The 27413-nt window shown below is 37.8% G+C and overlaps 1 protein-coding gene across 16 annotated transcripts in view; it reads left to right on the plus strand.

Moving 5' to 3' along the window:
- mmd (disintegrin and metalloproteinase domain-containing protein mind-meld) overlaps nucleotides 1-27413 on the plus strand; it is a 642845-nt gene that overhangs the window by 121663 nt on the left and 493769 nt on the right. For 15 of the 16 annotated variants that reach the window (XM_069509480.1, XM_069509491.1, XM_069509485.1 and 12 more), the window contains exon 3: nucleotides 1908-1952. In XM_069509480.1, the coding sequence (XP_069365581.1) occupies nucleotides 1908-1952 (45 nt within the window). Of the gene's footprint in view, nucleotides 1-1907; nucleotides 1953-23870; nucleotides 24059-27413 lie in introns of those variants that run through there. The other variant, XM_069509489.1, reaches the window with a different exon arrangement.

Below are 27413 nucleotides of genomic sequence, written 5' to 3' on the forward strand. Positions count from 1 at the left end.
AGGTTCGGTATTAGGGCCCACCTTGTGGAACGTCCTATACGACGATGTGATGGACATTGAAGCGCCCGAAGGAGTCAAGCTGGTTTGCTACGCGGACGATTTAGCGATCTCGGTAACTGCATCAGACGCTCACGAGATGATGGTCAAGGCAAATGAGACGTTGCATGCTGTAGTCCTATGGATGCGGCAGAACAAACTTGAAATTGCACCAGAGAAAACTGAGGCAGTCATATTTCACAGAAAGAAAAATGCTCACCGCATATACTTTGACTGTGGTGGAATTATGGTAGCCCCATCAACTAGTGTAACTTATCTAGGAGTCAAGCTAGACTCACAACTAAATTACGGCCCCCATATAAAAACAGTCTGTGATAAAGCTTCTAGGACCGCAGGAGCCCTGTGTAAGTTACTCCTCAACACAAAGGGCCCAAGCGATAAGAAGAGAAGAACGCTTGCTATGGCTACTCAGTCTATAGTTCTGTATGCTGCACCTGTCTGGGAACCTGCAATGAGTTTTACTGTACATAAAAAACGAGTCCTCAAAGCCCAACGTATGTTGGCAATGCGGGTCTGCTCTGCCTACAAAACCGTATCCACGGATGCAGTGCTGGTATTAGCAAACTTAACGCCCATGCACCTACTCGCGCTAGAAAGAAAGGAAAAAAGAAATAGAAAGAACCCCGGAATGACAGGACTCGCTGAGGACCTAACGATCGCGAGATGGCAAGATGAGTGGAACAAATCAACGAAGGGCCGATGGACATATCAGCTCATTCCCAACCTGGAAAAGTGGACCAGAAGAAAGCATGGCCGCATGACCTACCGTCTGACGCAATGCTTTTCAGGAGACGGAGTATTTATGGATTTTTCTTGCAGGCATCGGAAAGCGACAGGTTCCCACGTGCATGTACTGCGACGAAATTGACAATGCAGAACACACAGTATTTTACTGCGTAAAGTGGGTCAAAGAGAGGAAGGAACTTATCTCGAAAATAGGTGATATATGTGTCAAAAATTTAGTGAACAAAATGTTACAACATGAAGACACATGGATGCTTGTTGCAAGCTTTATGGAAAAAATAATAAGCTCTAAAGAGGAAGAAGAAAGGCGAAGAGAAGAACAAGTTAAATAGGAATTATATTATAGACAATAATGTTACTGTGTTTAGGCTGAAAGGCGGGCACACGGCAAACAGGGTGACAGAAGGGGTTTTTAGCCGGTAAGAGTCCGGCTCTACCTTCGGGTGTCCATGAGGATTTTCCCCTTCTGTATAAAAAAAAAAAAAAAAAAAAAAGACTGCATCATTACGAACCACAGATCGGCTACCACATCATGGGCTAACAAATTGTGTCGGAATAAAATAAATAAATATATCCTACATACTGATATCTATTAAATGTATAAGAAAACCGGCCAAGTGCGAGTCAGGCTCGCGCAATGAGGGTTCCGTACTATAGTCGTATTTTTTCGACATTTTGCTCGATAATTCAATTGATATATACACTCACTTGATATATACACTCACTTCGAAAGTTGAAAATACTAATTATTAGTTCATGACCACAATTTTTTTTTTGTGTGATCTAACCCTAAATTCACGGTTTTCAGATTTTTCCCCAAATGTCAGCTATAAGATCTACCTACCTGCCAAATTTCATGATTCTAGGTCAACGGGAAGTACCCTGTAGGTTTCTTGACAGACAGACAACAAAGTGATCCTATAAGGGTTCCGTTTTTCCTTTTGAGGTACGGAACCCTAATAAAAAAAAAATACTACATAATATTATACTGATCTAAAATTTGTTAGTTTGGATGTAGGGGGTAATCTCCGGAACTATTGACCCGATGCTGAAAATTCTTTCACTGATATAGAAAATTTTTCATAAGAAAATATCTTTTGTTTCAGATTCATGTCTTGCGCTGCATCCACACGCTATGTTATCCGATACACGTGAGTTGAAACATCCTCGTTTATATATTTACTCACGACATACAAGTTATAAACTACTTTACCTAATAAATTTTGACGACCTCCCTGGCGCAGTGGTGAGCGCTGTGGTCTTAGTAGTGGGAGGTCCCGGGTTCGATTCCTGGCAGGGGTTTGGAATTTTATAATTTCTAAATTTCTGGTCTGGTCTGGTGGGAGGCTTCGGCCGTGGCTAGTTACCACCCTACCGGCAAAGCCGTGCCGCCAAGCGATTTAGCGTTCCGGTACGATGCCGTGTAGAAACCAAAGGCGTATGGGTTTAATAAAAACTGCCATACCCCTTCCAGGTTAGCCCGCTATCATCTTAGACTGCATCATCACTTACCACCAGGTGAGATTGCAGTCAAGGGCTAACTTGTATGTATGTTATGTGTAAAAAAAACATGCATTTTCATTTAAACCTTAAGTTGAATATCCATTTAAATTTCATCGCAGTTTGGTTAATTTCAAGAAATTAACAGTAAAAAATACTTCAGCAATTTTAGAAATCCATATCCATCCATACTAATATTATAAATGCGTGTCTGTCTGTCTGTCTGTCTGCTAGCATTTCACGGCCCATCCGTTCAACCGATTTTAACAAAATTTGGTACAGAGATAGCTTGCATCCCGGGGAAGAACTTAGGCTACTTTTATCCCGGAAAATTAAATAGTTCCCACGGGATTTTAAAAAACTTAAGTCCACATGGATGAAGTCGCGGGCATCATCTAGTATATATGTATAAGCATGTACCTATTATTAATTGAAACAAAGGTAAACACAAGAGAGACACATAAACAAGTTATAGATTCACCTATAGAAGCCCTACAAACTGTCGATAGTAATCCAGTTATTTATTACAAAACACTTATGGGATCACTTAAGAAGAACCTATAATCCCCGGTCACCTTGCAAGATGCGCCGTTTGGGGCAAAATGTACGGCATTACGCATGACCCCAGGGTAAATAGGCAAACTTAATCGATGATCGATGTCGATGAATAAATTACACGAACGTTTCGCCATTTTGAATTTTTTATTATTAATTGTTGTTATATATAGCGGCTAGATAAATAAGAATATTTACTAAAATAAAAGTATATACCAGATACACATAAAGCAAGTTATATGTTCACCTAGAAAACTTACAAACTATTAATAGTAATCCAGTTATTTACTACAAAACACTTAAGGGATCACTTAAAACTTATCTAACACACCCTCTCTCTTAACACACATACACACACATATATAACAGACATACACTATAGGTACTATATTTGGTTATTTCCCAGAGAGGTCATATAGTATGTATATATGTAGGTATATATTAAACTTCATATTATTGTAACCTAATGTCAAAAATGTTTTTGTTTTGTATAATATTTTTCATTCCTTTATTGTTTTTAATATTTCTAGTCTGTAAGGGGAGAGCACTGATGCCTATAACACGAGTGTACAACTTATTTTAGGCATCGGTGGCTTAACCTAATTTTGGTTGTTATTTTGGTGAAACAATAAATTATTTATTTATTTATTATTATTTATTTATTAAAAACTGAAAATACCCATAATCCCCAGTCACCTTGCAAGATGCGCCGTTTGGGGCAAAATGTACGCCAATATACGCATGTTATAGTCCCCGGGGTCAATAGGCAAACTTAATCGATGATGGATGTCGATGAATAAATTACACGGACGTTAATAGACGCGGGATGTTTGGTAATTGACCGAATTGGGAATTTAGCCGTAGCATATTATACTGATAATGCTAGTCCGTAGAGAACATCGGGAAATGTTGATAAATACATCTCTCTTTCGGCTTTTGCTAGCTGCTTCTCTTCTTAGACCTGGGTGCGTTTGGAACCCTATTGTAGCTTTAGTTTTAAGTTTACGTAATTAATTATTACCATTAGATGATTATCTAACAAATTTAACAATTGACAATCAAAAAGTGTACAATACCTATAGTATGCGACAAGTCGAGATGGCTTTCGAGGAAGCCCGCACACCCGCACACCCCCCCCCCCCCCCCCCCGTGCTAACCCGGTGCGGGTGACGTGTGGGTGTGCGTAGCGTTCCTCCGCCTCATACCCCGATTGCCATCTCTACCTATTGCGTAATATACCTAACTACTTTGAATAAAATGCTTTGACTTTGTCTTACGTGCGAGTGCAGGGTTCCGTACTATCTTACAGGATATAAACTATGTACTTACATAAATTTTTTTGTTTGCACGGTAGCTTTTTTGAAATTTTTGTTATTTGTTCTTATAGCGGCAATACAAATACATACTTTGTGAAAATTTCAACACTCTGCCGATTACAGCTCATCAGATAAGCCAGACTGACAGACAGACGGACAGACATACAGCGGAGGCTTAGTAATAGGGACTCGTTGGCACACTTCCGATAGAGAACGCTAAAACACACCGGATTGAGAACCTTCTCCTTTTTTGGAAGTCGGTAAAAAAATAAGCGTCAAATTGAGTAACACATAACTTCAAGAAGTCATTCCAAATTCGATCAGATCTAAATAAAAGCATTTTCTCTCGAATTAACATACAGGGAAAGAAATTTATTATAAGCGAAGCAAACACCTAATGAAGGTTTAAATGTTTAAATTTGTGGTTACATCACAAATGAGAAATTAAAATTTGAATAAATAATATTGAATAAATTAAATAGTATTTTAAATTTTCAAAGTAACATAGCTATACCAAGTGGGGTATCATATTATTATGGGGGCTTTACCTGTACATTCTAAAACAGGTACTTAACAGTTTTTGATTTATCTTGCAAAATTTTGAAAAAATACCCAAGTACGGAGCCCTCGGTGTGCGAGGTTGACTCGCACTTGACCTGTTTTTTGGAAGTCGATTAAAAATATAAGCGTCAAATCGCGTAGCACATAACTTCAAGAAGTCATTTCAAATCAGATTCGATCAAACCTAAATAAAGTAAGATCAAACAGCATTAAGACACCGAGCATTTTCTCTCGAAATAACATACAAGGAGAAGAAAATTTTTATAAGCGAAGCAAACACCTAATGAAGGTTTAAATGTTTGCGAGTTCACAGCCGGCTGCCTTCGGGGGGTTGTCGAGAAAATTCCCGACTCCGAGTTGATTGCAGCGAGCGCATCGGCGCGCTAAATTGTGTATGTATGTAGGGTTTATGTATATGACTACTATTTATATGCTGGAGTAGTTTTTGGCGTGAGTTTTCCTTTTCATCTTTTAAAAATAAAGGGCGGGTCACCTGATGTCAAGTGATTACCGCCGCCCATGAACATTTGCAGTATCAGTACGCTGAGTACGAGATTTTATTTCTCATCAACGTTGATAGTATTCGAGTATCGAAACACTGTCGCGTTATAGTAAACTGGATCTTAACTACCTTGTATTAAAGCTCAAGTTTGTCTGCACATCTACAACCAGCGCTCCAAGCGGAAACGTTGCGATTTTAAAACTAGTGGCATTGAATTTTTTACCTCAATTCAAGGCTCTTTAGGTCCATTTTACTTTGACGTTATTGTGTTTCCACTCTCGAATTCTAGCAACGTTGGTGAGACGAAAAATCTTATACTAAGCGTACAGAGGACCCGCCAATGCGTTGCATGCCAGCGTTTTAGGAATTTGTTGGTCCGCCCCTTGAATAACCCCATGTTGTAATCTAAAGGGAACACCGCCGAATGGAGTTGATTCCTTGCGTGAAAAAAAAGGATCTGGCACAACATACCTTAAGAAATTTAAAATATAAATTTAACAAACGAAATCTAAAATCTGTTCTGAAGTTATTTAGCTCTGTATATTTAATATAACTAATAAAGGTACCTGATAAAGCACTAGGTATATTGGAAAACTAATTTTAGACTATAAACTATTTAAACAAACTGAATTGATTCCAAAATCATTCAATACACCTTTGACATTCCCAAATAATTTCTCGGAAAGGACCGCGTGTTGCTATTTTAGTCACATTGTATAAAGGTCAAACCGCTACCTTTACCTAAATGCCAAGTAGAATAATTAATCAATTAATATTATAATTACGGTTATAATTACTTGCCTTTACCGAGCCTTCGTCAGCGAAATATCTTTTTATGGCTGTGTAATAAAAATAACCGGCCAATTGCGAGTTGGATTCACACAAAGGGTTCCGTACCATAGATATAATACCTACAGTACGCGGCAGAAAGTAATGTACATCGACCTATAGAAGGAGATAGCAGATTTGTAGAGTACTGTCTCGGTCGTTGAGAGTTGAGACCGACAAAACGTGATATAGGTATGAGTGACAGAGACAACGCTCTACAAAGCCGAAATGTCATTCTAAAGGCCGATGCACAATAACTTTCTGTCGCGTATTGTACACTTTGTGAAAATTTCAACTCTCTAAGTACCCATTACAGTTCATGAGATACAGCCCGCTGACAGGCAGGCGGACGGATAGATGGATAGTTGGACGGACAGCAGAGGCTTAGTAATAGGGTCCGTTGGCACCCTTCGAGTACGGAGCCCTAAGAAGTACTTTTTTGCTTTTAACCAAGATTGACATTGACGAATTTTTTTTCATGTCACTGCCAATTGGATAAGGTTTCGAATGATTTTTGTTTGAGCACCCTACACTTATCTTTAACACCCTCGCTGTGCTCTTCATCCATCTCCGATATCCTCAATCATCAGTATATCATCCATATTTTTCCTCCGGATGAATTTTTGTTCTCTATACAAAACCATCAGTGAAAAAAATTTTTTTTCATACAAAAATGTTCAGGAGAGGTGATCAATGAGTGAGTGACTGAGTGAATGAGCGAATCGGCACAAGCATTATTAAAGTATCTAACTACGTGAAGAGTGAAAACACACGATGCGTTGGCAGTGCGGCGCCTGAGCTGTGCATAAAAATTGCTGCACCATGTTACGCGATGCGTTACGACCGACGTCGTGCGGCGCCGCACCGCACGTGTAACCCGACTTGGGACCAGAGAGACGAAGCGGGGAGGGGTGGTGCGTTGCAACGCCATACTTTTTGTAGGAGCGGCAACGCAGTGCCCGTGTGGCACCCAATACACAAATCCACAGCGGTGCGGTGCCGCAACGCACCGCTGTTCATATAGTAAGCTTCCATAAGACATATAATTATTGGAGATGTCTCTCAACAAGTTCAAAGTTTTCATAAAACGTAAACTTATTGAAAAATCCTATTACAATGTTTCTAAAGGATTATTTAAATGATAAGAAAGCTTGGGAATATGTTGCTTAGCAGCTTTATGATAGTTCTGATAGTTAAAAGAATACCCGGCTGAGTTTGTTGTGGGCTCTTTTCAGACTGGGCACGTTTGGAACCCTCGCAGCTTTAGTTTTTAGTTCGCGTAAAAATTATCACCACTATATCATCTTACAAATCCAACAACTGACCATCAAAAAGTGTAATTTATTAAGTACCAATTTTGAATAAATTATTTGACTTTAACTTTGACTTAAGTCAATGCCAAAGGGAATTCCTGATGAAGTGTGATCCGAATAGTTCGAGCCAATACCCCGCCGGCGCAGATGCTTGCGGTATATGATGGAATGCAATATCACTTAAGGGCAGCTCAGTATAACTATGTCTAAATGGGTATTCCAATGCTGCTGGTATCCAATCGTTGTGACATAGCTGCGGAATAACAACATGTTGGAGGGTAAGGGCCAGCGCACACTAACGGAGATAGAGTAATGTCAACGAAAGAGTCAATGCCGCGTCGTAGGTGAGGCATTGACTCGAGTTTTGCACGCTTTACATTGCGGGTTTGAAAAATACTAAATCACTAAAACTACAAAATGAGGCAAATGGTTATTGGTATTGGATTGTGTTTAGGTAGTATAACAATAACGTTATGTTTTTGCTAGCATTCTGGTTACAGCCTGTATACTTAATTGCTTAAAAATCGGCCAAGTGCGAGTCAGGCTCGCGCAACGAGGGTTCCGTAATCCAGTCGTATTTTTTCGACATTTTGCACGATAATTCAAAAACTATGATGCATAAAAATAAATAAAAATCTGTTTTAGAATGCACAGGTAAAGATCTTTCATATGATACCCCACTTGATATAGTTATCTTACTTCGAAAATTGAAAATACTAAAAAATACTGAAAATTCACGGTTTTCACATTTTTCCCAGACAGACAGACGTTCCGTTTTTCCTTTTGAGGTACGGAACCCTAAAAATGTACATAAATCCGAAATGCATGCAATGGTGTATGCCCAGGATTGAACCCTAGATCCTCCGAGTAGGAGGCCGATGTCTTAACCACAAGGCTAACCACTGCTTATTTCAAGCAAATCTCCGGAATCCCCAAGACATGAATATTATTAACAAGAGGAACTAGAAAGCCAGTCATCCATAAACGACGCAGTTAATTTTACTAGTGTAGAGTATAATAAAACACTGGATTTCCCCACAGGGTGCCTGACTGCGAACCTTCTATAATAGATTTACGGCCTCATAAAAGATGAAGCTCGAACCTCTCTAATATCAACAATTTTAACATTCATTTAAAAACCTAGAAACTTGAGCTGTTTCATAAGCTTCTAATAGGGTCTTGGACTGCAGTAAAAAAACCGGCCAAGTGCGAGTCAGGCTCGCGCAACGAGCGTTCCGTAACACAGTCGTATTTTTTCAACATTTTGAAGGATAATTCAAAAACTATGATGCATAAAAAGAATAAAAAATCTGTTTTAGAATGCACAGGTAAAGAACTTTCATATGATACCCCACTTGATATAGTTATCTTACTTTGAAAATTGAAAATACTAATTATTAGTTCATGACCACAATTTTTTTTGTGTGATTTAACCACAAACTCACGGTTTTCAGATTTTCCCCCGAATGTCTGCTATAAGACCTGCCTACCTGCCAAATTTCATGATTCTAGGTCAACGGGAAGTACCCTGTAGGTTTCTTGACAGACCGACAGACAGACAGACAGACAACAAAGTGATCCTATAAGGGTTCCGTTTTCCCTTTTTTTTTAAAGAATATTAGCCATGTTAAATGACTAATATTCCCCTTTCCTCTCCAACTAAGCGTCAGGCTTGTGCTAGGAGTAGGTACGACAATAGTGCAACGGGCGGAGTTTGAACCGTCGACCTTTCGGTTTTCAGTCCACTCCTTTACCGGTTGAGCTATTGAGGCTTTTGAGGTACGGAACCCTAAAAAATTAAAAATATTTGGCGTTTACGCATTGAGGTTCCGTAACCGTACAGCGTGACGTTAATAAGTAATTATTTAAAAAATGGATATAAATCATAATTTTTTAATCTACTCTCCTTATAATGAATTCTAGCCCCATAAACTACAGCTATACAAAAAAAAACACGTCATTTTATTGGTCCATGACTGCGATCTCATCTGGTTGTAAACTCCTCAGTGTTAACTTGCTACAATAACTTAAGCTGACGACCTCCCTGGCGCAGTGGTAAGCGCTGTGGTCTTATTAGTGGGAGGTCCTGGGTTCGATTCCTGGCAGGGATTTGGAATTTTACAATTTCTAAAATTTCTGGTCTGGTCTGGTGGGAGGCCTCGGCCGTGGCTAGTTACCACTCTACCGGCAAAGCCGTGCCGCCAAGCGATTTAGTGTTCCGGTACGATGCCGTGTAGAAACCAAAGGGGCATGGGTTTATTAAAAAACTGCCATACCCCTTCCAGGTTAGCCCGCTTCCATCTTAGACTGCATCGTCACTTACCACCAGGTGAGAATGCAGTCAAGGGCTAACTTGTATCTGAATAAATAAAAAAAATAGGCAATTACCATACCATAATATAATCATTTAAGTATGCTAGGTATATTAATTTCATACTGTTTGTAGTAGCACAAGGGAGGAATGAATTGTAGTAATTCCCGCATTTTCAGTTCTCAAATATGTACAGCATACCATCACGTAGAGTGCAACGATCCGGTTGGAAATATTCGCCGCCATTTTAAAGTTTTATTCTCGACGTGGTTTATGTGCTTGCACTGTGAACGTGTAGGAAATATTGTACTTTGTTTTTGGAAACCACATTCCGTTAGGTGGTTTTATACATGGGTAATCACTAAATAAATGTTACAGAAAGAAAAATTTTAATTTGCGATAGATAAATATAAAATAGATAGGTAATAAGCTAACAAGCCTAATAGATTCAAAGATTCAAAGATTCTTCATTTGCGGAAACATTTTACAATGAGATGTTATTACATATTGTCCAGTAGAAATGTTTCGCCTTACATATTAGGCATTTTTTCCCTTTTTTAGGGTTCCGTATCTCAAAAGGAAAAACGGAACCCTTGTAGGATCACTTTGTTATCTGTCTGTCTGTCAAGAAACCTACAGGGTACTTCCCGTTGACTTAGAATCATGAAATTTGGCAAGTAGGTAGGTCTTATAGCAGACATTCGGGGAAACATCTGAAAACCACGAATTTGTGGTTACATCACACAAAAAGAATTAAATTATGGTCATGAACTAATTATTATTATTAGTATTTTCAATTATCAAAGTAAAATAACTATATCAAGTGGGGTATCATACGAAAAAGTTTCACCTGTGAATTCTAAAACAGATTTTTATTTATTTTTATGAATAATTTTGTTATGTTGTTTGTTTTTGATGAATGTTTTTGATTTATCGTGCAAAATGTCGAAAAAATACGACTGTACAACGGAACCCTCGGTGCGCGTGTCTGACTCGCACTTAACCGGTTTTTATATTTAGATATAGAAAACCAAATTATTATTCTTTAAAAAAAGACTATACAACACGACATGGACGATAATTGGTAATTGGACCTATATTGAATGGTTAGATAAATAATCCGCCAATCCAATACAGACCTCTAGGGCATATAAATAACTGTCAATCAATAAACCCCAGTTTACATTTTATTTTGCCGATAAATCCACCACGAACTCTCGATTTACAGCCAATTTCCAGCAAAAAACTCACTTTGCATAAAGTACCGTAAACATTTTTATACCGGTACGCGTATTGAAGAGACTCTATACATGAACCATCCATGTTGAATCTGTGTTCTTAGTATGAGATTTTACATCTCACCTACGTTGATAGAATTCGAGCGTCGAAACATAATATCTAAATATATAATAAAAAATATAAAAAATATATAAAAATCAAACTACTGGACGGATCGGGCTGAAATTTTGCATGCAAATAGCTATTATGACGTAGGCATCCGCTAAGAAAGGATTTTTGAAAATTCAACCCCTAAGGGGGTGAAATAGGGGTTTGAAATTTGTGTAGTCCACGCGGACGAAGTCGCGAGCATAAGCTAGTGTAATAATAACGCAAGAGTAAAATAGACCTTAAGGTCCTTCTTTTAAAGCAGAGGATTAATCAAGGAGTAACAAAGGCTACTTTTTTAACCGACTTTCAAAAAAGGAGGAGTTGTGTTTTTCTACCTATATACACCGAAATCTCCGAGATTTCTGAACCGATTTGCGTATTTTTTTTAATCTATAGAGAAACTTTACAATATTATCACAATAAAAATTTGGACTCCAGCTCCTCAATCCTGTTGCTGTTCGGGATCAAGTGATCCCACGGGATTTTTAAAGGATCATGCGTTTACATGTTTATACGAAATTTGGTACTGCATCCTTGCATGTCCGGGCTACTATGGATAGGCTACTTTTTGTCCTGGAAAATCAAAAGTTCCCACGGGATTTTTAAAAACCTAAATCCAAGCAGGTGAAGCCGTGGGCATCAGCTAGTCTCAAATAATAATAATATGCGGGATAGCCTTAGAGGTTAAGACGTCGGCTTTTTTGTCGGGGGTCCAAAGATAGTTTGTATCCCGGATCGGATATTAAGAGCTAGTTTTATCCCGGAAAATAAAATAGCTCCCACGGAAGTTTTAAGTCATCATAACCATCATCATCAACCGATAGACGTCCACTACTGGACATACATAGGTCTCTTGTAGGGACTTCGACACGCCATGGTCTTGCGCCGCCTGAATTCTGCGACTGACTCCCTGCGACTCGTTTGATGTCGTCCGTCCACCTAGTGTGGGATCTACCAACGCTGCATCTTCCGGTGCGAGGTCGCCATTCCAACACCTTGGGACCCCAACGTCTATCGGTTTTACGAACTATGTGCCCTGCCCATTGCCACTTCAGCGTCGCAACCCGTTAAGCTATGTCGGTTACTCTAGTTCTCCTACGGATCTCCTCATTTCTGATTTGATCACGTTGAGAAACTCCAAGCATAGCTTTTTCCATCGCCCGCTGAGTGACTCTGAGCTTTCTCGTGAGGCCCATAGTTAGCGACCATGTCTCGGATCCATATGTCATCATTGGCAACACGCACTGTTCGAAGACTTGTGTCTTCAAGCACTTCAACTTTTAAGTAACCTGAATTAATTAAAATAAATAAAAAATACACTTTGAAGGGGAAGATATACAGTCAAGGTACCTTATAGTATAGAACCGTGAGGCGAGACGTCAGAATTACATATTACGTCCACATAATGAAAGATGGCGCAAAGATATTTGCTCTGGACTCAGCCGAGCGTGAGCTACAGCCTCGTTAGGCCTCGCTAATTGTACTTTTTAGGGTTCCGTACCTCAAAAGGAAAAACGGAACCCTTATAGGATCACTTTGTTGTCTGTCGGTCTGTCACGAAACCTACAGGGTACTTCCCGTTGTCCTAGAATCATGAAATTTGGCAGGTAGGTAGTTCTTATAGCAGACATTTGGGGAAAAATCTGAAAATCGTAAATTTAGGGTTACATCACACAAAAAAAACAAATTGTGGTCATGAACTAATAATTAGTTTATTCAATTTTCGAAATAAGATAACTATATCAAGTGAGACTCTCACCTTTAAGGGTTTTTATTCTAAAACAGATTTTTATTTATTTTTATGCATTATAGTGCAAAATATTGAAAAAATACGACTGTGGTATGGAACCCTCGTTGCGCGAGCCTGACTCGCACTTGGCCGGTTTTTTATTACTATTTACCCTTCCCTACCCTTTCCCTCCCCTTGCACCCATCGCCCGTGAAACTGCGCCCTTTGTGCGAAAGACAATATGAGCTTTTAATTTATTTACAAAACCTTGTGTAAGTCACTTTTGTTATCACATATTTTTTACCGAGAGCAACTTTTTACGTCATTGTGTCCAGTGGGGCCTAACGGGTTGCTTTATTACTTAACCATGATTATATTATATCGAATGTTTTTTTGAAGACTTTACGCAATTTTCGTAATTGTTTGTAAACGGCATTTTTTTTTTTAAATCTACCTTGTAAATTAAAGCTAGTCTGCCATAACTGCACAGAAGCTACTGGACCCATTTTGATGTAGTTCTTTGCATTTAAGACATATTTTTTGACTATTTTACCAACGGCATCGGCAGTGTCTTTTTTTGGAATTACGAGTTTGCATGTTGTGTTGAAAATGTTATTTTCGAGCTGATTTTTTCAAAATGTTTAACTGAGGTATAAACACAGTTTTTGCATTGAAAATCTGGAAAATGTCAAAATTTATTTAGCGATTGAAAAAATCAAACTTTCATGAAAAACTTCTAGTCAAAATCACTAAAATCCCGTTTCAGCGCAGTACGTGGTTGAACTCCCAAACTAATACAACACACACATACATACACCGTGCACACACAAAGCGAATGTGATTTCGCGTCGAGGCCAGGTGTCCGTCGACGACTTCCATTTCCGCTTTCCCCCCTCCCGCCTGCCTCGCTAACTCACCCCGCACCCACTAGGGGCTGAGACAAACACGACGCGGGAGCGTCGCGTGACGACAACATCTCAAACTAATGACATTACCGTACCCAACGCGTGCTAAAGGGACCCTACTACTAGGCCTCTGCTGTCCGTCCGTCTATCCGTCTGTATGTCAGCGAGCTGCAGTGGCGTGCAGGTCATAGAGGCATAAAAGCACTGCATACCCTACCATTAGACATGTTCAAACTTATATGAAAGACTTTACAAAAAAAAATTAATACTTGCATAATTCATGTTAAATAATATTGTTAGTATAACATTATTTAAAAAATAATACATAAAATAATTATAATTAAATAATAATATTAATATTACACACACCTCTTCTTCAAAAACTCGCGCACGCCCGTTCAAAACGATCACGAGCGGTCGCGATTGCGATTGCGCGGTCGACATCGGACGAAAAAGCTGAGGACCGAAATGCTTACGGCTTACAAGAAAACGTTTATATGTGTGACACAATTCACCTCGAAATCTGTTAATGTGTGCGTCAAATGACCCGTCGTTAACGGGCCCAAATAAGCAGTACTTCTGTCCAATCACAAGAGAGAAATTTGTATCAGACATATTGTTTTGAAAACCGCGCGTGATTTAAATTCGCTAGTTCATGTAAACGAATGAGTATTTTATCTATTGCTATAAAAACTATATTTATTATGATTCTCTACTTTTTCAATGTTATTAATTTATTGATATTATTTTATTTTACATAAATTTAAGTACGTTTTAAATTCTAAGAAATTATAAAGTTTGTTTGTTGATTTTGTATTTTCGCGCCGTCTCCGGCGAAGTGTGCACTGCGCGGCGCGCGCTGTCAGTTGTCAGTTTGGCACTCGAGCTTTTCAAGAAAGTTTGTTTGTTTTGATCGCGTTGTTTTTATCAAGAATAGTGTGTGAGATCTTATTAGTGTACCTAGTGATAACAGAATGATTAAATTGGTATTGTTCACTAATCAATTTAACAAGCGTTGGAAATGAGGTTATTTTATATCTCTGGTTCAGAACTTTTTCTAATCTAGGTAAGTAAGTAAGTGATAAATATAATCAATTTAGGGTTTGTTTTATATACTATACACCACAATAATCAAAATATTCTGACGTAGATTTACCGAGTCGTTTTTTTGTTTTAAGGTAGGTTTTGACTGTCGGCTGGCGAGGAAGGTTCACTGAACCTTTGTTTTTGTTATAATGCTAGTTTTGATTGTTACTTCAATTTTCAATGTACATTCAACCGATTTAGGTCAAATTGAGTGCAAATAATTTAGAATTCCATAAATTAGTATAGCCTTTCTAAAACAGAGACAAAATATTTAGGGTATATTGACCCCTAAGCAACTAACTACTCCTTATAATGAACAATCTGATTTTATTTTTTTAAATGAACTATTGTGTTTACTTAAGGACTTGTACCTATATTTACCTATTAATTTAACTACCTAATTTTTAGGGTTCCGTACCTTAAAAGGAAAAACTTAACCCTTATAGGATCACTTTGTTGTCTGTCTGTCTGTCAAGAAACCTACAGGGTACTTCCCGTTGACCTAGAATCATGAAATTTGGTAGGTAGGTGGGTCTTATAGCTGGTATTAGGGGAAAAATCTGAAAGTGAATTTGTGGTTACATCACACAAAAATTAAATTGTGGTCATAAACTAAATAATTAGTATTTTCAATTATCAAAGTAAGATAACTATATCAAGTGGGGTATTATATAAAAGGGCTTCACCTGTGCATTCTCAAACAGATTTTAATTTATTTTTATGCATCATAGTTTTTGAATTATCGTGCAAAATGTCGAAAAATTGTGACTGCAGTACGGAACCCTCATTGCGCGAGCCTGACTCGCACTTGGCCGCTTTTTAGGGTTTATTATTGTCACTCTGCTGTCTTTCTGTCCGTCTGTCATGGGTCTCTAGCTCCTAGACGAAATGAGTTACAATCCTGAAATTTTGGTATTTGGTGTAAAATGTTTAAAATTTTTTTTAAGCTTTTAGCCTGCCATAACTAATGCCTACCCTAGCTTCAAACCTTGTGACCGCCACTGGCGAGCTGTATCTTATGAACCGTGATAGGTAGATATTTGTTTTTTTTACAGAATGAGTGTTTCTATTGCAACAAGAAAATATACTAAAAAATTCAAAATGGCTGCCATGAAAATTAAAGTGTTATTTCTTGTACGATGGTACGGAACACCTTCGTGTGCGAGTCCAACTCGCACTTGACCGATTTTTAAAAATTTATGGGGTAGTCCCATAGTAAACGTTGTTTATTATTAACATGATTACAGAGTTCCTCTTTTTGACTAAGACATCCTTACCTACGTACAGTATGCGGCCGAAAGTAACGTACATCGGCCTTTAGAATGACATTTCGGCTTTGTAGAGCATTGTCTTTGTCACTCATACCTATATGACGTTTTGTCGGTCTCAACGACAGACACAGTGCTCTACAAATCTGCTATCTGCCTCTGAAGGTTGATGTACATTAATTTCGGCCTCCTACTGTATATCTTGTACAGTTCCTTGAATTACAACTTCTACGAGTCACGCAAGATCCGCTGCCGTAGCGACGCGCTGCTGTCGCGTCGCCGCGTTTTGTGTGTTTCGGGCTTAATAGTCCCAAAATGCTGAGCTGCAATTTTGAACGTCAACATCTTTTTAATGTGAAATATGATTTATATACAAGCTTCCGCGTAAATGCTAAAAGTTATATTGCGTTAAAAATGTTCGTACCTTGCTATTATGTTTTTAAGTTTCTTGGGATTTTCCTTCTTTATTTTTCAATTTTTTGGTTTTAACACCTCATAATTTTTTAAGTTCGCTGAAAAGAGTTAAATAATATATCCTTATTATCCTCATCATCAACGAATTAGCCAGCTGAAGTGGCAGTGGGCAGGCCACGTCTGTCGCAGAACCGATGACCGGTGGGGCAGACGTGTTCTGGAGTGGAAACCACGTATCGGCAAGCGCAGTGTGGGACGACCTCCAACCCGCTGGACTGACGACCTTAAGAAGGTAGTGGGAAGTGGGTGGATGAGGAAGGCAGAGGACCGTGTTTGGTGGCGCGCTCTTTTGAAGGCCTATGTCCAGCTGTGGATGCAAACAGGCTGATTTATTGATTGAAAGAACGAGCCTCCTCTCAGAATGAAAAAGGTTTAGGCCACAGTCCACCACTCTAAACAAGTGCAGATTGGCTTACTTCACACTCCTTTGGGAACATTATGAAGAACGTAAGAAATATTACAATCTTTTCAATTAATTTTCGACGTTTTTAGGGTTCCGTACCCCAAAAGGAAAAACGGAACCTTTATAGGATCATTTTGTTGTCTGTCTGTCTGTCGGTCTGTCAAGAAACCTACAGGGTACTCCTCGTTGAATCATGAAATTTGGCAGGTCTTAGAGCAGACATAAGGGGAAAAATCTGAAAACCGTGAATTTAGGGTTACCTACATTACACAAAAAAATTGAATTGTGGTCATGAACTAATAATTAGTATTTTAAATTTTCAAAGCAATAATAACTATATCAAGTGGGGTATCATAAATGAAAGAGGTTTACCTGTGCATTCTAAAACAGATTTTTATTTATTTTTATGCATAATAGTTTTTGAATCATCGTGCAAAATGTCGAAAAAAATACGACTGTTGTACGGATCCCTCGATGCGCGAGCCTGACTCGCACTTGGCCGGTTTTTATATGACTGACGGGCAATAAAGACAACAGATGGACCATTTCTACGTAGTAACTTAATTTCCAAACTTTAGTATCTTTTCTACTTTTATACACTCCGATACACAAAGCTAAAAGGCAAAGTAATTTCAAAATTTAATAAACCTCTCGAGAATCTTTATTAAAGGGGATCAATATTCAAAATTTAATAAACGTAATTTTCGCCATTCCGTCAAAATAAACGGAGTGAGTCACTGGACCCGAAGCGACTTCAACAAAAGCTTTGAAAGGCACTTTAAAGTTGATCTTCGAGAAGTTCATTATTTCGCACCGGGTTTTCGGCAGCTGATTATCTCGGTGTAATCGAAAATCTGCTTTAACACCTTTGGATAAAGTTAATTTTCAAATAAACTCCAGGTGGAGTTAATATAGAAGAACGGATTGATAAAATCTCTATAGTACAGCGGTCACCTGAAGTCCCGGGTTCTATTTGTCAATAAAAATACTGACGCCCTACTAAGTTTTTTGTAGTTATCTAATACAAAATGATGCCCGCGACTTTGTCCGAGTGGGTTAAGGTTGTCACTGGACCCGAAGCGACTCCAACAAAAGATTTAAAAGGCACTTTAAAGTTGATCTTCGAGAAGTTCATTATTTCGCACCGGCTTTTCGGCAGCTGATTATCTTGGTGTAGCCGAAAATCTGCTTTAACACCTTTGGATAAAGTTCGTTTTCAAATAATTTCCAGGTGGAGTTAATATAGAAGAACGGATTGATAAAATCTCTATAGTACAGCGGTCACCTTAAGTCTAGGGTTCTATTTACCAATAAAAAAACTGACGCCCTACTAAGTTATCTAATACAAAATGATGCCCGCGACTTTGTCCGAGTGGGTTTAGGTTGTCACTGGACCCGAAGTGACTTCAACAAAAGCTTTGAAAGGCACTTTAAAGTTGATCTTCGAGAAGTTCATTATTTCGCACCGGCTTTTCGGCAGCTGATAATCGTGCGTTTAGAATATTTTGTAGAACAGATAAAAAAATGAAATCTTTAAAATGAATTATAAAATTCATTACCTATATAATTTTATAAACTGAAATTAACATTTTTCGATTGCTTATTGCTAATAGGTACTATCTTGTTTATATATTTTTAGATTTTTCTTGCTTTACAATATCATAGATTTTAGAATTTAAGATTAGAGGGTAAGATTTTGGTGATTTTGTTTATTGTTTACCTTACGAAGCGACATAGTCACTAAGTGACTAAGCTTCAAATTAAGAGAAAAAAAATAATATCATACCTATAGAATTGAATATTATCTCTCATGAGCAAGAGTAAAAAAATTAAAAACTCTTAAATTCTTAAATGTAAGCGAAAATGTACTCACAAATTTGTAAAAAAGGTTCATTTTTGATTGAACCACGTCGTTAGTCGGTAATATAGAAAGTCGGTGATGCCTTCATTGTCAGTGGACATTGGCGACATGACTTAGCAGGCTATCAGCTGGAAACTATGTGCAGCTCTCATATGAGGACAATGGGGTCGGACGGTAGCTATTAACGATAAATTAATACCTGCGACACGATGCCTGACGGGATAGGAAATATTGAATGGTTATTGTCTGAAGAGCCGGGGTTGCTAAGTATTAGATTACAATACTATGTAGGTACCCAGTCTGACGCGGTGATGGCTTAGTCGTTAAGACGTCGGCTTCTCAGTTAGGGGGTCCAGAGTTCCCAGGCAAGCATTTAACTTTACGGAGTTATATGCGTTTTTAGCAGTTAAATATCTCTTGCTTAGTGGTGAAGGAAAACATGAAAATCTTTATTTAATAAAAGGTATTTTTTTTAATATATAGTATATACATACAGAAAAAACTAAAAAAAAACTTATCATTAAAAATTTTATATTTACAAAAAATATACGCCGTCCAAATGGTCATTTATAGGCATTGTGCCCAAAACACTGGCGCTATTACCTCGCTGAACGGCAAGGCTCAACCGTTGAGCGAAATAAGCACCAGCTCTTGGGTCACCAGACGCGTGGATCAGCTTTTGGGACACGACGTTTATAAAAGCTTAAATGTTTATAAAATAACATGAAAATGAAATGAAATGAAAATATTTTTTATTCAAGTAAACTTTCACAAGTACTTTTGAATCGTCGGATGCATCTACCACTGGTTCGGAATGCCTTTCCTACCGAGAAAACCAGCAAGAAACTCGACAGTTGCTAAAACATCGTGAGAAAACCTGCATGCGTGAGAATTCTTCATAATGTTCTCAAAGGGGTGTGATGATTTTATATAGGTATTTTAGCCAATAAGCCACCAGATAAAATAACAGTTTTTATTTCAAACTATAGGTAGGTAAACTACTTTGGTTCATAAGAAAGCAAAAATATAAGAACAGTTTTGGAATAAAATAACCTAAAAATAACAGACTGTTCGTCCTTCCACTGCAAGACAAAGGAGGCTCGGGGCCTTGCAAAGCAACGTAACACAATAGTGAGGAAAAGGTAAAGAAATATTATTTTTCGGTGTATCATTGCCTCGGGTGAAACTTTGGCACAGTACAGTACGCTTAGTATAAGATTTTACGTCTCACTAAACGTTGCTAGAATTCGAGAATCGAAACACAATACCTACCGTCAAAGTAAAATGGACCTAAAGAGTCTTGAATTGAAGTCAAAAATTCAATGCCACTGATTTTAATTTCGCAACGTTTCCGCTTGGAGCACTGGCTGTAGATGTGTAGACAAACTTGAGCTTTAAAACAAGGCTATTAAGATCCAGTTTAATATAATGCGGAAGGTTTTCGACACTCGAATACTATCAACGTTGGTGAGACATAAAATCTTGTACTACTCTCCACACTACTCTACCTCTTTATATTCTCTTCTCCCTTTACTCTATCTCTAATATTGATGACGACCTCCCTGGCGCAGTGGTAAGCGGCGTGGTCTTATTAGTGGGAGGTCCCGGGTTCGATTCCTGTGCCCGTAACTTCGTATGCGTGGATTTAGGTTAATAAGAATTCCGTGGGAACTCTTTGATTTCATGGGATGAAAAGTAGCCTGTCACTCTCCAGGTCTTTAACTATACCCATGTAAAAAATCCACGTTCATCCGTTGCTCCGTTACGACGTGATTGAAGGAAAAAAACCAATAAACTAACAAACAAACACATTTTCGCATTTATAATAATATGGGCACTGATTGTTCTAAATGTGGGTGAAAAACGTGTAAAATTGTGGGTAGCAGCTGTTATTATCACACAAAAAAGCTCGAAAAGTCTCAAACAGGGTGAAAAAATATATAAGTTCCCATAAAAGCTGAAGGCGGGCGGTATCAAATTAATAAAGTGAGTTACAAAGCCACTCAACTCGCGAGCGCCATATTGGCTCGGGAAGAGTGCAATGAATCAATTCAACGGCTTGATGCCGTGTAATATTCATGCCGTACATCCTTGCTTCAGTAAAGATGGCCGTACATTATGAGTAGCTACGTATTTTTAGGGTTCCGTACCTTAAAGGAAAAACGGAACCCTTATAGGATCACTTTGTTGTCTGTCTGTCTGTCAAGAAACCTACAGGGTACTTCTCGTTGACCTAGAATCATGAAATTTGGCAGGTAGGTAGATCTTATAGCTGACATTTGGGGAAAAATCTGAAAACCGTGAATTTAGGGTAAGATCACACAAAAAAAATTAAATTGTGGTCATGAACTAATAATTAGTATTTTAAACTTTCGAAGTGAGTGACTATATCAAGTTGGGTATCATATGAAAGGTCTTCACCTGTACATTCTAAAACAGATTTTTATTTATTTTTATGCATCATAGTTTTTGAATTATCGTGCAAAATGTCGGAAAAATACGACTGTAGTACGGAACCCTCATTGCGCGAGCCTGGCTCGCACTTGGCCGGTTTTGTATGAAAAATGTACTCGCCCGCTAATTTGAAGAAGCGCGGCGAGCTAGGAAGAAAGATAATAAAGGATGTAAACAAACAAAGAAAGAAAAACGTTTATTTCGTAAATAGTGCCCATACATCACAAAAGCGTATTATAGCTAAGAGTTAATTTTTTTTTTATGTAATTTTTTTTTTTTTTTTAATACATTAAAACTTAAAGCTACCCTTATCTAATTACTATATAAATCAGAGTTAATAATGTGACGAATTTCTCTGAAAGGTAAGATCTACAAAATAATTTGAAATTTGGGGTTATTCAAGGGGCGGACCAACAAATTCCTAAAAGGCCGGCAACGCATCGGCGGTTCCTCTGGTGCTGCAAATGTTCATGGGCGGCGGTAATCACTTAACATTAGGTAACCTGTACGCTTAGTATGAGATTTTAGGTCTCACCAACGTTGAAGTATTCGAGTGTCGAAACACTTCTGCGTTATAGTAAACTGGATCTTAACCGTCTTGTTTCAGGTGACCCGCCTGAACGTTTGCTCACTATCTCTAATTTTTTTTAAAATTACGTAAAAGCACATGCAATACGCCCTGCTTATGTCAAATACTGCCGAAGGCGTGATAGCCTAGTGGTTAAGACGTCCGCCTCCTATTCGGGAGGTCGGGTGTTCGATCCCGGGCACGCACCTGCAACTTTCCGGAGTTGTGCGCGTTTTCAGCAATTAAATATCACTTCTTTAACGGTGAAGGAAAACATCGTGAGGAAAATTGCATGCCTAAGAGTTCTTCATAATGTTCTTAAAAGTTGTGAGAAGTCGTGTTGTTTGGGGTTTGAACATCTGATCTTTTGGATTTCAGCCTGCTCCTTTAACCGTTGGGCTATTGAGGCTTTTTAAAAAAAAAGAATATTAGCCATGTTGAATGACTAATATTCCCCTTTCCTCTCCAGCTAAGCGTCAGGCTTGTGCTAGGAGTAGGTACGACAATAGTGCATCGAGCGGGGTTTGAACCGTCGACCTTTCGGTTTTCAGTTCACTCCTTTACCGGTTGAGCTATTGAAGCTCTTTTTATTTTTTATTCAGATACTCACTGTACTGTAATCTCATCTGGTGGTAAATGATGTACTCTAAGATGGAAGCGGCTTAACCGAAGGGTTACGGCAGTTATTATTAAAGCCATATACTTACATTATAATAATAATAATAATAAAAACCTTTTATTCAGCCAAATTTACAAATAGGTAGAAACAGGTAGGGTGCCGTAGTCCCTGGGGAACCAAGGAGCCGACCAGTGTCCGTGCTCCCTGGTTCCCCAAGACCCAGGCACCCACTTCTTAAAACTAGCTTACTGTCTATCTTGGCCGAACGGGGCGCTGCCTCAGCTTATTGCTGCAGCCGGTCGACTGCAGCGCTGATTTTCAGGCATGGCCCCCAGTGATATCACGGGCCGATCGATTATACTCTTTAGTTTCTACACGGCATCGTACTGGAACGCTAAATTGCCTGGCGGCACGGCTTTGCCGGTAGGGTATTCCAGGTTGCGTCCCACATCTGTCAAGAGCCGTTTTCCTATTCCCAGCGTGGAAATGTACAGCGCATTTTTGTTCCTCGCACTGTATTGCATCAGTATTTTTATTTCCGATAATAATATTGTTGGATAAGCCGTTTGCTCTATAGCATTTTTAATAGACTTAAATGCTTATCTATCTATCTTATTATAAACACGAAAGTTTGTTTGTTGTACTTGTTGTTTGTACTTATCTAAATATAATATAAAAGGAAAAGGTGACTGACTGAGGTGTAGTCCACGCGGACGAAGACGCGAGCATAAGCTAGTTATCAAGAAAAATCTATTTGGCTTCTACAAAAAATTTAAGCTGTACATCAATCAGTAAGCTCTGTATTTGTACTGGATTTTTGATTCGAGTCCAGGTATCGTGGAGTGAAAACTTACCAGCAATAAAATAGGTAGGTACCTACCTACTTGAATCTATTTTCGTACCTAGCTCATTTTTATTGTATATCTTTGATGATAAAAGCTTTTTAAAATGCATTTCCATTGAAGCGCCAAGCAATTATATCGTACTTATCATTTCAAGACTTGTAGAAGTTCAAAATACCGCTTGCCCGGGAAGGGCGGGGCTGTGACGCGCATGCGTCAAACAGTTTCTATATGCGCCACCGTTTCCCAGAATCCCAGGGACAATCTATGAAAAAAATATGCCTTCGATTCTTTTAAATAATTATTGATAGGTACTAAATAATGAATCGAATAACTCAAAAAAAAAAATATTATTCCAGTAGCACTACTAAAAAAATGTCCTATTAAAAATTAAATATCAATAACAGCTATAAAATCTTAAAAAAGGCGAAGGCTCACTTAAATAAGGTTAAAAGGAAATTGTCGATGAAAAATAACCTATTAAAAAAATAGAACTCCAGTTACGTAATGGGGTAGAAAATAATGTAGGGGAGGGGGAAAGCGCGGCAACTTGACGTCTCCCCGCGTCAGTTGACGGCCGGTTGCAGAGTGCGACGGACGTGCATTATGCGCGGTCGGTGATGGTTACCACGCGACATGACTGAAGCCCGCAAAAAGTTGCCTATGTGTGATGGGTAGGTGGTAGCTCGTGAAGTGATTGGATATATACGGTGATTAACTATTGTACTGTGACAATGATTCATGTTGTATTTATGATTTTATAGTGATCATTGGTAAGTTATTATCACAGTGCGGAAATCATCCACATTTGTTGGAAAATATTTCATAATCAATTCTGAAACATTTGATTTATTTTTAAAATTACAATAATTATATTATTGTAATTAAGTAGTTTAAATATGTTAATCCCTTTGATTTTATTGGTAGTTTTTAATTTTAATTAAATTGTTACTTAGCAATACTGTTTAAAGTTTTGTTAAAACCATTTTTCTCGGGTTTTTGTCCGTTTTTAAAACTCTCAAGGGTTCTTATATTTAATGCATCAACGGCGAAGCTGAAAAAGTAGAGCACCGTCAGAACACGGTTAGCGGCTAGAAATAAAAAAGCACCTACAATTTTTAATAAAGAATTTGCCTTGTATTTCAATTTTTTACTATAAAATTTCATTCAGAATTTTATTTTTATTTCAGGTAAAAATTATAATAAAACATGAAAATTTTACAAGTGCCACTTTTTGTATGCTTTTGCGACTTTTTTCATGAATTCAATTGAAAACGTGAATTTTTTCTTTCAATTCTTTTCCTGCGTCATATTCTTCATTGCTGAGAGCTGTGACCTCTTTTCATTAATCACATAATGGTTGGACTTTTCTTGAGATACTAATATGGTGGTTTCCCAGATTCTCATACGACTTTAAAAATTTAGAGTACAATTTCGACTCTTAGATTCCTATTTTTATTATTATCAAATGTTAGTGATTGTAACTGAAAGCAATGCGATAGCTAAACATGCTCTCTGGATCCAAGCAGAAAACGAAAAGACCAAATTTGGCCACCCATCCAGTTACCGACTTGGGTCAACGTGGATTGCCCAGCGAAATCAACTGAGATGCGATCAAGAATGATCGAGACGGATAAATAAATTAAATAGATTTCAATTATTTATACTAACGATTTAAAAAAATTTAAGATGACGAAATTTTTTAATCGATGAATTCATTTGGAATACGTAAAATAAAGAAACTTTTATTTAGAGTTCAGAACTATAAGTACCTAAGAAGCTTTTTTCACGTTGAGATTCTGAACGGTTTTTGTTTCTTACGTGTTAAAAACTTACTTAAATACTTCTGAACATGAGAATAAAAGAAAAAAGTGAAGTGTTGATTCAAATCATGCTTTTATAGGTTTAAGTGAATCTACAAAAGTCAATTGATAATCATTAAAAATAGCTAAAAAAATAAATAAACGTGTTAGAAATATTACAAAAATAACTTGTTTCACCTCGCTGCTGCAGAAACACAAAGTTATAATTGAATTTTGTACAAGTTCTACTGAGGCGAGCCTGTAACAATTAACCCTAGGTCTTTTCTACGGGCGTAGAGCGTCTACGAGCTGCGTAGCAATTACCGCTACGACGAAGCGGGCATATTAAATCTTGGCGCTTAGAAAATTTTCTGTATAATTAATATCGTACTAAGATAATGAGGTAAAATCTAGGATAATATACGGTCTTTATCTGAGGAAAAACAGGTTTGCGATGCAAAAAATTAAGTTTTTATATATGTTAATTAATAGTCAAGTCTTTGACTACAGACTTTTGAAAAAGTCGATGTAGACAGCTGATCAAAACTAGTTTGACGTAATAAAATTATTTGGTTTATTTAACTCTTCAATTAAAACTTTATTTTAATTAACTTTCAGATTTTTAAGAATCTCGTGGGAATACTATTCGTCAATTTTCCGGGATAAAAAGTAGCCTATGTCCGTCTCCGGGATGGAAGCTATTCCTTTCCGAATTACGTCAAAATCGGTTAAAAGGATGAGCCGTGAATAACAGACAGACAGTCAGCCAGCTTTAGACACCTTAAGAATATTCTTTAGTATTTATAATGTCAAAATGGATTAGTTCATGCTTGACTTGAGTATAATTTTCTAAAAATCCTGCGGGATTTTTATGATCATCCGTAGTAAAAATCCTTTCCTAGAATGTAAGCTATCTCTAGCTAAACGTCAAGAATCCGGTTAGTCACCGACTCGCTGACCTCAGTGACTGAGCCGTTAAAAGGTAACGGATATAGTCGTCCACTGCTGGATATAGGTCTCTTTAGTGACTTCCACACACCACGGTTTTGCGCACCCTGAATCCAGTAGCTTTCTACGAGTCGTTTGATGTAGTATGTCTGCCAAGTGGGGGCTCTGCCAACGCTGCACTTTTTTATTATTGTTCAGATACAAGTTAGCCCTTGACTGCAATCTCACCTGGTGGTAAGTAATGATGCAGTCTAAGATGGGAACGGGCTAACCTGGAAGGGATATGGCAGTTTTTATTAAACCCATACCTCTTTGGTTTCTACACGGCATCGTGCCGGAATGCCAAATCCCTGATTGCTGCCACGGCTGAAGCATCCCAACAGACCAGACCAGAAATTTAGGAATTATAAAATTCCAAACCCCTGCCAGGAATTGAATCCGTGACCTCCCACTAATAAGACCACAGTACTTACCACTGCGCCAGGGACATCGTCAATTATTTTTTCTAATGTGCCCTGCCTCTTGCCGATTGGTTGAAAATGAGATAATTTTTGACGTTTAAAAATGTGTTATGCCGTCTTCTAGCATGGTCGCTTGCTTTCTCCATACAAACGTAGGAGGGTAATTACAACAATATTTGATATTGTGGCTAATTCCGTTGTACACAAACTCTAAACTAAACAAAAAGGACACGTCTAAATCTACTTCTATCCCTTTCATAATTTTGCTTGCGGAAAAGGGTAGCACTAGATTCAGACCTGCTAATTTAGTTTAGTTTAGAGATTGTGTACAAGGGAATCGGCTCCATTGTACGCTCAAAACTAAGTATTATATTGATTTATCTCGTAATTATCTAGGTTTATTGATATATAAAACATTGAAAAAAATATTGATATGATATAAAGTTACGAGCCTCGAAATATTCCTATTTTCATACGAAATTTACAACTTTAGGCGCAAATAAATAAGATTAGGAGTGTGAAATATCTAAAACAATTTAACATTAGACATAGTTTATTTATTTATTAGTTGAAATATCTTTATTTTGCAAACATACATTTAGTATTTTTTTCTCAAAAATACTTTTCCTAAACCCATTTCGCGCGCTTGATTTCGGTGAAAATCATCGTGCCTCTCACCTTTCTCATACAATGTCAAGTGAAAAGCAAACAGATTACCCGCGTGCGCTGCCAATTTCGGTCGAGCGTACTGCGTCACCTCAATAGCTTCTTTTAATAATATCGTATTATTCATTAAAACATTATAAGTACTGAGAAAAATAAAATTTATAATATTATTAAGTATGAATTTATTTTATGGCAGATATAATATTGTGTTCATTCACCTTTAAAACACTTGTTTGTGAGGTTTACCCGAG

Source organism: Maniola hyperantus, chromosome 3 (assembly GCF_902806685.2).
Source record: "Maniola hyperantus chromosome 3, iAphHyp1.2, whole genome shotgun sequence".
NCBI classification, from domain to species: domain Eukaryota; kingdom Metazoa; phylum Arthropoda; class Insecta; order Lepidoptera; family Nymphalidae; genus Maniola; species Maniola hyperantus.